The sequence below is a fragment of the Entelurus aequoreus genome, linkage group LG19 (assembly GCF_033978785.1).
Source record: "Entelurus aequoreus isolate RoL-2023_Sb linkage group LG19, RoL_Eaeq_v1.1, whole genome shotgun sequence".
In the NCBI taxonomy this organism is placed as follows: domain Eukaryota; kingdom Metazoa; phylum Chordata; class Actinopteri; order Syngnathiformes; family Syngnathidae; genus Entelurus; species Entelurus aequoreus.
Window position 1 is genome coordinate 2,810,508 of NC_084749.1, and position 12,796 is coordinate 2,823,303.

Genomic DNA, 12,796 nt, shown 5'->3' on the forward strand with positions numbered 1-12,796 from the left:
CATGTTGCCTTCTGCTAGAAACAATCAAACAAAACCTTGATAATGGAGGTGTAGTTGGAGCAATATTCTTAGACCTCCGCAAGGCATTCGATACAGTCAGTCACCCCACGTTACTTACAAAATGAACATCTTTTAAACTGTCGACAGATACTCTGGCCTGGATTATGTCATATCTATCTGGTCGGACCCAATGTGTCCGTATTGATAACACAACATCCAGTCTCACCGCTACTGATATTGGCCTGCCACAAGGCTCTAATATCGGCCCTCTTCTTTTCTCCATGTATATAAACGACCTGCCATCTGTATGTGAGGAGGTAAATATCCAGAGGTATGCAGATGACACGGTTATTTATACTTGGGGAAAGGACGCTGAAAACTTCCAGCAGCCATGGAGAAGGTGGCAAGATGGCTACATGACTCTTGTCTTACATTAAACATTAAGAAAACTGCAACAATGTATTTTGTAAACAAATATAAAATGTCATCCTTTCCAAATATAACGGCTAATAAGGAAATAATACAAAATGTTAGTGAATATCATTACCTGGGTGTCATTTTAGAGCCAACACTTGGCTTTAAAAACATATCAAACAGATGTGCCAGAGTCTTAAATACAACATAAAAAGGTTCAAATGTATCAGGAATTCATTAACACTGGAGGCAGCTCAAACTTATTTTAATGCAATGATTATGTCTCCTTTTTATTATTGTATAACATGTTGGTCGCAGGCAAGCAAAATGACACTGAGGCCATTGGAAACTTTGCACAAACAATCCCTCAAAATCCTTGACCGAAAACCACAACACCACCATCACCGTTTAGTTCTCCAAAAATATAGATTGTTAAATTTAGCTAACATTCAAAGATTAGCATCAATACGAATGGCCCATCGAATCTTAAATAACACTGCACCAGCGCCACTTAAGCACTTTGTCCAGTTTACATCTGCTGTGACAACTAGAAACACACGAGCCTCCACCAGGGGGCAGTGTAGCATACCCAGATGTAAAACCTCTTTTGCACCATCAGCCTTTTCATATAAAGCCATAAAGGAATGGAAGGACCTCACAACAAACTTGAAAAGTCTAACAGATGACTCTTCATTCACAATTGAAGTTAAAAAGTGGCTTTGGAGCAATCAAAGCTGCTCACACGGTCACTAAGGTGGACATTATGTTTGACACATCAACCTAATGTGTATTATATTTATCCATGAGAGCATTTTTATTGTAAATTGTGAGGTGTGTTTGTTAAAATCATGCTTGTTTTTACAAATGATGACAGATGTGAACAAAAGCATGTATTGTCTGTGTGATGATGTAAATGAGGTGTGGTTGTATTGTATATTAAGTATGTGTCCATGAAAGGGCATTTTATGACTTTTTTCTTAATACTTGTGTATGATTTTATTGTCATAATTTTATTGCATGATTTTTGTATCCCTTTAATTTAGGTAGCCAGGGACTGCAGATGGAAATGAGCTATGTAGCTATAATCTGGTACAGAACATATCTGTCTTTGAACTTCATGTTTCTGTACATTGTCCCTTCAAATAAAGACTAAACTATTACTATCTTTTATGGAAAATAGTTAAAATAAACTGTGATTCTTTTGAAGACCTTTAGTATTTTATTCTTGTAATGTATACCAGGTAATAGATCATAAATAAAGAAAACTCTCTGATGATTATTTTTTCCATATAATCCGATCTTGAATAATATAACAATTGTTTTTATTTTGTATTTTTTGTAGTTAAAGACTGATTGTCCCATGCAGGATTATACGGAGTACCGTTACATGCCTACGGTCTACTTCTGCAGTATCTTGTCCCATGCAGGATTATACGGAGTACCGTTACATGCCTACGGTCTACCTCTGCAGTATCTTGTCCCATGCAGGATTATACGGAGTACCGTTACATGCCTACGGTCTACCTCTGCAGTATCTTGTCCCATGCAGGATTATACGGAGTACCGTTACATGCCTACGGTCTACCTCTGCAGTATCTTGTCCCATGCAGGATTATACGGAGTACCGTTACATGCCTACGGTCTACCTCTGCAGTATCTTGTCCCATGCAGGATTATACGGAGTACCGTTACATGCCTACGGTCTACCTCTGCAGTATCTTGTCCCATGCAGGATTATACGGAGTACCGTTACATGCCTACGGTCTACCTCTGCAGTATCTTGTCCCATGCAGGATTATACGGAGTACCGTTACATGCCTACGGTCTACTTCTGCAGTATCTTGTCCCATGCAGGATTATACGGAGTACCGTTACATGCCTACGGTCTACCTCTGCAGTATCTTGTCCCATGCAGGATTATACGGAGTACCGTTACATGCCTACGGTCTACTTCTGCAGTATCTTGTCCCATGCAGGATTATACGGAGTACCGTTACATGCCTACGGTCTACTTCTGCAGTATCTTGTCCCATGCAGGATTATACGGAGTACCGTTACATGCCTACGGTCTACCTCTGCAGTATCTTGTCCCATGCAGGATTATACGGAGTACCGTTACATGCCTACGGTCTACCTCTGCAGTATCTTGTCCCATGCAGGATTATACGGAGTACCGTTACATGCCTACGGTCTACTTCTGCAGTATCTTGTCCCATGCAGGATTATACGGAGTACCGTTACATGCCTACGGTCTACTTCTGCAGTATCTTGTGACAGACATGTTTAGTGGAGTCAACTGTCCAGTTTATCACATCCAAAACTAGGAGGGCTGTGTAAAAAAAAAAATACATTTTTGAATTAATTGTGATTCTTATTGGTAACGATTCTTAATCAATTAAGAAAAAACCAATACATACATTTTGTTGTCTGTCCTGTGCAGCCACTCAGTGATTAATAGTTGATGTAGATGCTGTACACATTTACTTAAAATAGAGATATTTGACTTTATTTCATGTTTGGATGGTATTTTGTTCAAACCAAGTTATCAGAGCTGTTTGTCTATTTCATGGAGGAATGTACTGTAGGTCATCATAGAACTGGCACCCAATGTTATTAAAAAAAAGTTTGACTCAAGAATCGATTCTGAATCATAACGTTACCACTAAGCATCGAAACCAATCGTGTGGTGCCCAAAGATTCGCAGCCCTATTGGCTACTACTATGGGGGAATAATGAACTCATCCATCCATCCATTTCCTACCGCTTGTCCCTTCAGGGTGGCGGTAGGCGGGGTGTACAATGAAGTGATAATCAGGTAATCCTAAAATACCCCGATTGCAGAGAACCAGCCACAACATTCACCAGTCACTCCCACAGCTAATGCTAGGCTAATGCTATTCTACCTGGAGCCTGGCTTGGCAACACAAACTTACACACTCATCTTTCTACAGCTCACGCCAGATCTTTGAACCTTCTTCAAAAGTACCTCAGTAACTTTATTGAATGACTTTTCAGAAGTAGCACTGCAAGCCAGACACTCACAGATCATCAGTGTGGGGCGGTATAGCTCGGTTGCTAGAGTGGCCGTGCCAGCAACTTGAGGGTTCCAGGTTCGATCCCCGCTTCTGCCATCTTAGTCACTGCCGTTGTGTCCTTGGGCAAGACACTTGACCCAGTGCCACCCACACTGCTTTAAATGGAACTTACATATTGGCTTTCACTATGTAAAGCGCTTTGAGTCACTAGAGAAAAGCGCTATATAAATATAATTCACTTCCCAATCAGTGACTTGTAACCTCACAAATAGATGCAAATTCCTGAAGACAAACTTGCGGAAAGTCTTGCCTATGGGGAGTGGAAGCTGTTAAAGCTGGAGAAAACATTTTCACTTCCTGTTACTTGAATGGCCAGGTGTCCCAATACTATTATTAAGAGTGCATGTGAAAGGGCTAGCGGAAAAGGTTTATCTCCGATATTGCTTTATAGCGGCCACAAACACAACACAAGCACGTCCACAACTTCACACGCTTTTCCGCTAATTCTTGCCTGCACACAAGCAATCTTTAAAGCTGGAGTCGTGTCCTTTAACCTACTTTACACCGGAAGCTTCCGTGCTTGTTTGTGTGCTGAAGAACCCACCTTGCCTTCAACAATCTTAAATGTTCACTTTGTACTCAACAAAGTTAGAGTAGAAAACATCTAGCATGAACATTCATATGCACAATGTCTGAAAAGGAGTAGGAAGAAGCACAGCTTATTTAATTCTACTCTTTCTTCATGTCCAAGCAATTACTGATAATTGGCTCACTTCCTGGTTGACATTTTCCTGTCTTATTTTCTCCCAGCAGCAGAAAGTGTCAAGAATGTGTCGTAGTAGAGGAAAGAATAAATACAGGAGTAAAAAATATGAGCCAAAATAAATAATCCATCCATCCATTTGCTACCGCTTATTCCCTTCGGGGTCGCGGGGGGCGCTGGAGCCTATCTCAGCTACAATCGGGCGGAAGGTAATCATTTAATAAATACAATACAAACATTTTAGTTTTCTATAAACAGTCATGGATTTAGGATAAATGAAAACAGACAATGTGGTAGTCGTTAAACAATAACATCAACCAACACTTTCATTCAATTGTTCAATTCATGACAATTACATTACACACCGCATATTTATTCAAAGACAATACATGATATAAATGATCATTTCACACACTGTGTTGTTCATCAAATGCATCAAGTCAACATACACCATGTCTGATATTGTGTTGTTCATCAAATGCATCAAGTCAACATACACCATGTCTGACATTGTGTTGTTCATCAAATGCATCAAGTCAACATACACCATGTCTGATATTGTGTTGTTCATCAAATGCATCAAGTGCAACATACACCATGTCTGATATTGTGTTGTTCATCAAATGCATCAAGTCAACATACACCATGTCTGATATTGTGTTGTTCATCAAATGCATCAAGTCAACATACACCATGTCTGATATTGTGTTGTTCATCAAATGCATCAAGTCAACATACACCATGTCTGACATTGTGTTGTTCATCAAATGCATCAAGTCAACATACACCATGTCTGATATTGTGTTGTTCATCAAATGCATCAAGTCAACATACACCATGTCTGATATTGTGTTGTTCATCAAATGCATCAAGTCAACATACACCATGTCTGACATTGTGTTGTTCATCAAATGCATCAAGTCAACATACACCATGTCTGATATTGTGTTGTTCATCAAATGCATCAAGTCAACATACACCATGTCTGATATTGTGTTGTTCATCAAATGCATCAAGTCAACATACACCATGTCTGATATTGTGTTGTTCATCAAATGCATCAAGTCAACATACACCATGTCTGATATTGTGTTGTTCATCAAATGCATCAAGTCAACATACACCATGTCTGATATTGTGTTGTTCATCAAATGCATCAAGTCAACATACACCATGTCTGATATTGTGTTGTTCATCAAATGCATCAAGTCAACATACACCATGTCTGATATTGTGTTGTTCATCAAATGCATCAAGTCAACATACACCATGTCTGATATTGTGTTGTTCATCAAATGCATCAAGTCAACATACACCATGTCTGATATTGTGTTGTTCATCAAATGCATCAAGTCAACATACACCATGTCTGATATTGTGTTGTTCATCAAATGCATCAAGTCAACATACACCATGTCTGATATTGTGTTGTTCATCAAATGCATCAAGTCAACATACACCATGTCTGATATTGTGTTGTTCATCAAATGCATCAAGTCAACATACACCATGTCTGATATTGTGTTGTTCATCAAATGCATCAAGTCAACATACACCATGTCTGATATTGTGTTGTTCATCAAATGCATCAAGTCAACATACACCATGTCTGATATTGTGTTGTTCATCAAATGCATGTCTGATATTGTGTTGTTCATCAAATGCATCAAGTCAACATACACCATGTCTGACATTGTGTTGTTCATCAAATGCATCAAGTCAACATACACCATGTCTGATATTGTGTTGTTCATCAAATGCATCAAGTCAACATACACCATGTCTGATATTGTGTTGTTCATCAAATGCATCAAGTCAACATACACCATGTCTGACATTGTGTTGTTCATCAAATGCATCAAGTCAACATACACCATGTCTGATATTGTGTTGTTCATCAAATGCATCAAGTCAACATACACCATGTCTGATATTGTGTTGTTCATCAAATGCATCAAGTCAACATACACCATGTCTGATATTGTGTTGTTCATCAAATGCATGTCTGATATTGTGTTGTTCATCAAATGCATCAAGTCAACATACACCATGTCTGATATTGTGTTGTTCATCAAATGCATCAAGTCAACATACACCATGTCTGATATTGTGTTGTTCATCAAATGCATGTCTGATATTGTGTTGTTCATCAAATGCATCAAGTCAACATACACCATGTCTGACATTGTGTTGTTCATCAAATGCATCAAGTCAACATACACCATGTCTGATATTGTGTTGTTCATCAAATGCATCAAGTCAACATACACCATGTCTGATATTGTGTTGTTCATCAAATGCATCAAGTCAACATACACCATGTCTGATATTGTGTTGTTCATCAAATGCATCAAGTCAACATACACCATGTCTGATATTGTGTTGTTCATCAAATGCATCAAGTCAACATACACCATGTCTGATATTGTGTTGTTCATCAAATGCATCAAGTCAACATACACCATGTCTGATATTGTGTTGTTCATCAAATGCATCAAGTCAACATACACCATGTCTGATATTGTGTTGTTCATTAGATTAGAATAAACACACAATTCCAGATCATTGATAGACACTGAGATGCTCATTAAACAATAATAAATTAATGAATTCAGGATAAATGATATCAGACAATAAAGTATTAATCAAACAATAATTCATTACATCATATCAAATCATGAAATCAGGATACATGATATCTGACATTGTGTTGCTCATTAATCGATATTAAACCAATAATTCCAGATAAATGATATCAGACACTGTGTTGTTCATTGAACAATACTAAATTAATGAATTCAGGATAAATGATATCAGACACTCAATTAATTATATCACTTGGGATAAATGATATCAGACACAATGTTAAATTAATGAATCCAGGACACATGATATCTGACATTGTGTTGCTCATTAAACTATATTTAATTTAATTTAATTCTTTTTTTTTTTAAATAATTCGGGATGATTTATATCAGACACTATGTACGTCATTAAACAATATTAAATTAATTAATTCAGGATACATGATATCAGACAATGAAGTATTCATTAAACAACAATTAATTTAATAATCCAGGATACATGATATCAGACACTGTATTGTTCATTAAACAATATTAAATTAATAAATTCAGGATTAATTATATCAGACACTAAAGTATTCATTAAACAATTAATTTAATAATCCGGGATAAAAGATATATTAGACACAGTATTGTTCATTAAACAATATTAAATTAATTAATTCAGGATAAATGATATCAGACACTAAAGTATTCATTAAACAACAATTAATTGAATAATCCGGGATAAATGGTATCAGACACTGTATTGTTCATTAAACAATATTCAATTAATTAATTCAGGATAAATGATATCAGACACTAAAGTATTCATTAAAGAACAAGGACTTTTATAACTTGAGATACATGATATCAGACACTAAAGTATTTATTAAACAACAATTCATTTAATAATCCGGGATAAATTATATCAGACAATATATTTTTATTCAACTATAGCCAATGAATTAATTCAGAATAAATGATATCAGACACCAAAGTATTCTTTAAAGAACTAATTTTATAATTTGGAATAAATGATATCAGTCACTAAGTTGTTTAGTAAACAATATTAAATTAATGAGTATAAAAGATATAGGACAACCCAGTATTCATTAAGCAATAATTAATTACATAATTCAGGATACATGATATCAGACACTGTTTTGTTCATTAAAATATATGAATATAATAAATTCAAGATAAATGATATCAGACACAGTGGTTCTCAGCATCTGCTTCTTCCATACATACTGTACATAACAAAGGAAGATCATACATACTGTACATAACAAAGGAAGATCATACATACTGTACATAACAAAGGAAGATCATACATACTGTACATAACAAAGATCCATACATGCTGTACATAACAAATATCCATACATACTGTACATAACAAAGATCCATACATACTGTACATAACAAAGGAAGATCATACATACTGTACATAACAAAAAATAGAATAGAATAGAATATATCTTTATTGTCATTGTACAACGAAATTGTATGCAATTGTACATAACAAAGGAAGATCATACATACTGTACATAACAAAGGAAGATCATACATACTGTACATAACAAAGATGTACATAAGAAAGTGTGCAGGGAGCATGAGAAATATTGAAGAGAAAGTGTAGTGAATGTATTCTCATGAATTGTGTTTGTGTTGATGTATACCTCTTTGTGTTGATGTATACCTCTTTGTGTTGATGTAGTCCTGTTTGTGTTGATGTAGTCCTGTTTGTGTTGATGTATACCTCTTTGTGTTGATGTATACCTCTTTGTGTTGATGTAGTCCTGTTTGTGTTGATGTAGTCCTGTCTGTGTTGATGTAGTCCTCTTTGTGTTGATGTATACCTCTTTGTGTTGATGTAGTCCTGTTTGTGTTGATGTAGTCCTGTCTGTGTTGATGTAGTCCTCTTTGTGTTGATGTATACCTCTTTGTGTTGATGTAGTCCTCTTTGTGTTGATGTAGTCCTCTTTGTGTTGATGTATACCTCTTTGTGTTGATGTAGTCCTCTTTGTGTTGATGTAGTCCTGTTTGTGTTGATGTAGTCCTGTTTGTGTTGATGTAGTCCTGTTTGTGTTGATGTAGTCCTCTTTGTGTTGATGTAGTCCTCTTTGTGTTGATGTATACCTCTTTGTGTTGATGTATACCTCTTTGTGTTGATGTAGTCCTGTTTGTGTTGATGTAGTCCTGTTTGTGTTGATGTAGTCCTGTTTGTGTTGATGTATACCTCTTTGTGTTGATGTATACCTCTTTGTGTTGATGTAGTCCTGTTTGTGTTGATGTAGTCCTCTTTGTGTTGATGTAGTCCTCTTTGTGTTGATGTAGTCCTCTTTGTGTTGATGTATACCTCTTTGTGTTGATGTAGTCCTCTTTGTGTTGATGTAGTCCTGTTTGTGTTGATGTAGTCCTCTTTGTGTTGATGTAGTCCTCTTTGTGTTGATGTATACCTCTTTGTGTTGATGTATACCTCTTTGTGTTGATGTAGTCCTGTTTGTGTTGATGTAGTCCTCTTTGTGTTGATGTAGTCCTGTTTGTGTTGATGTAGTCCTCTTTGTGTTGATGTAGTCCTCTTTGTGTTGATGTATACCTCTTTGTGTTGATGTAGTCCTCTTTGTGTTGATGTAGTCTTGTTTGTGTTGATGTAGTCTTGTTTGTGTTGATGTAGTCCTCTTTGTGTTGATGTATACCTCTTTGTGTTGATGTAGTCTTGTTTGTGTTGATGTAGTCTTGTTTGTGTTGATGTAGTCCTGTTTGTGTTGACGTAGTCCTGTTTGTGTTGATGTAGTCCTCTTTGTGTTGATGTATACCTCTTTGTGTTGATGTATACCTCTTTGTGTTGATGTAGTCCTCTTTGTGTTGATGTAGTCCTGTTTGTGTTGATGTAGTCCTCTTTGTGTTGATGTAGTCCTCTTTGTGTTGATGTATACCTCTTTGTGTTGATGTATACCTCTTTGTGTTGATGTAGTCCTGTTTGTGTTGATGTAGTCCTCTTTGTGTTGATGTAGTCCTGTTTGTGTTGATGTAGTCCTCTTTGTGTTGATGTAGTCCTCTTTGTGTTGATGTATACCTCTTTGTGTTGATGTAGTCCTCTTTGTGTTGATGTAGTCTTGTTTGTGTTGATGTAGTCTTGTTTGTGTTGATGTAGTCCTCTTTGTGTTGATGTATACCTCTTTGTGTTGATGTAGTCTTGTTTGTGTTGATGTAGTCTTGTTTGTGTTGATGTAGTCCTGTTTGTGTTGACGTAGTCCTGTTTGTGTTGATGTAGTCCTCTTTGTGTTGATGTATACCTCTTTGTGTTGATGTAGTCCTCTTTGTGTTGATGTAGTCCTCTTTGTGTTGATGTAGTCCTCTTTGTGTTGATGTATACCTCTTTGTGTTGATGTAGTCCTGTTTGTGTTGATGTAGTCCTGTTTGTGTTGATGTAGTCCTCTTTGTGTTGATGTAGTCCTGTTTGTGTTGATGTAGTCCTCTTTGTGTTGATGTAGTCCTGTTTGTGTTGATGTAGTCCTCTTTGTGTTGATGTAGTCCTGTTTGTGTTGATGTAGTCCTCTTTGTGTTGATGTAGTCTTGTTTGTGTTGATGTAGTCCTGTTTGTGTTGATGTAGTCCTCTTTGTGTTGATGTATACCTCTTTGTGTTGATGTAGTCCTCTTTGTGTTGATGTATACCTCTTTGTGTTGATGTAGTCATGTTTGTGTTGATGTAGTCCTGTTTGTGTTGATGTAGTCCTCTTTGTGTTGATGTAGTCCTGTTTGTGTTGATGTAGTCCTGTTTGTGTTGATATAGTCCTCTTTGTGTTGATGTATACCTCTTTGTGTTGATGTAGTCCTCTTTGTGTTGATGTATACCTCTTTGTGTTGATGTAGTCCTCTTTGTGTTGATGTAGTCTTGTTTGTGTTGATGTAGTCCTGTTTGTGTTGATGTAGTCTTGTTTGTGTTGATGTAGTCTTGTTTGTGTTGATGTAGTCCTGTTTGTGTTGATGTAGTCCTCTTTGTGTTGATGTATACCTCTTTGTGTTGATGTAGTCCTCTTTGTGTTGATGTAGTCCTCTTTGTGTTGATGTATACCTCTTTGTGTTGATGTAGTCCTGTTTGTGTTGATGTAGTCCTGTTTGTGTTGATGTAGTCCTCTTTGTGTTGATGTAGTCCTGTTTGTGTTGATGTAGTCCTCTTTGTGTTGATGTAGTCCTCTTTGTGTTGATGTAGTCCTCTTTGTGTTGATGTAGTCCTCTTTGTGTTGATGTAGTCCTCTTTGTGTTGATGTATACCTCTTTGTGCTGATGTAGTCCTCTTTGTGTTGATGTAATCTTGTTTGTGTTGATGTAGTCCTGTTTGTGTTGATGTAGTCCTCTTTGTGTTGATGTAGTCCTCTTTGTGTTGATGTAGTCCTCTTTGTGTTGATGTATACCTCTTTGTGTTGATGTAGTCCTGCCTACAAGAGGAACTGGACTCCATCCTGGATTCTGTGGTGCAGAACATCTCAACCTACTTGCTCAAAGCTTAATACCCCAGCAGGTAGGAAAGTCACTTGATACACCTGGTGTACACATTATATGATACACCTGGTGTACACATTATATGATACACCTGGTGTACACATTATATGATACACCTGGTGTACACATTATATGATACACCTGGTGTACACATTATATGATACACCTGGTGTACACATTATATGATACACCTCGTGTACACATTATATGATACACCTGGTGTACACATTATATGATACACCTGGTGTACACATTATATGATACACCTGGTGTACACATTATATGATACACCTGGTGTACACATTATATGATACACCTGGTGTACACATTATATGATACACCTGGTGTACACATTATATGATACACCTGGTGTACACATTATATGATACACCTGGTGTACACATTATATGATACACCTGGTGTACACATTATATGATACACTTGGTGTACACATTATATGATACACCTGGTGTACACATTATATGATACACCTGGTGTACACATTATATGATACACCTGGTGTACACATTATATGATACACCTGGTGTACACATTATATGATACACCTGGTGTACACATTATATGATACACCTGGTGTACACATTATATGATACACCTGGTGTACACATTATATGATACACCTGGTGTACACATTATATGATACACCTGGTGTACACATTATATGATACACTTGGTGTACACATTATATGATACACTTGGTGTACACATTATATGATACACCTGGTGTACACATTATATGATACACCTGGTGTACACATTATATGATACACCTGGTGTACACATTATATGATACACCTGGTGTACACATTATATGATACACCTGGTGTACACATTATATGATACACCTGGTGTACACATTATATGATACACCTGGTGTACACATTATAAATGTCCTGTCTTGTTCCTAAACTAATGCTTGATTGTGCATTATTTGATTGTCCGCACTAATTAAGTAAAACATGTTGTCTATCTATGTTGGCCCTGTGATGAGGTGGTGACTTGTCCAGGGTGTACCCTGTCTCTAATGACCTCATTAACTAATAACGTTTTGGGAGACAATGATCTTATGTTTAAAAAGCCCATATTATACTGTAAGTAGTGGGCTGTTTTGAGGAGTTTTTGTTGAAATTATCCGTTGTAGAAATATTAATAATGTTGCGTTTATTATGCGTAGTGCACTTTAAATAGTTTCAACCATATCTAGGAATTGATATGATGGAAATTTTCAGATTGTTTGCTTGGTGCTGCGATAAACTGAACGCATCATAATTTGCCACCTCAGTAGAATGCATGTCCACCTCTCACACAGTCACTACAGAAAAAACATGATGTGAGTTGTGTATTATTCTAAGAGAATTGCTATGTGTGCAGGGATTATCCAGCCTGGCGCTGGCTAGTTCTAGCTTAACTGACTCCTCACCCGGACTAGCAGACTCTGTAATTGCCTGTGACCGGGCTTGCTCTAGTGTAGTTAGTCAAGTGTGAC

At 36.9% G+C, this 12,796-nt stretch overlaps 1 protein-coding gene across 2 annotated transcripts in view; it reads left to right on the plus strand.

The window, feature by feature from the left end:
- Positions 1-12,796, plus strand: part of LOC133634992 (disintegrin and metalloproteinase domain-containing protein 10-like) — a 90,505-nt gene that overhangs the window by 26,546 nt on the left and 51,163 nt on the right. For both annotated transcript variants that reach the window (XM_062027656.1, XM_062027655.1), the window contains one exon: positions 11,220-11,308. In XM_062027656.1, coding sequence (XP_061883640.1) covers positions 11,220-11,308 — 89 coding nt within the window. The remainder of the gene's footprint in view (positions 1-11,219; positions 11,309-12,796) is intronic.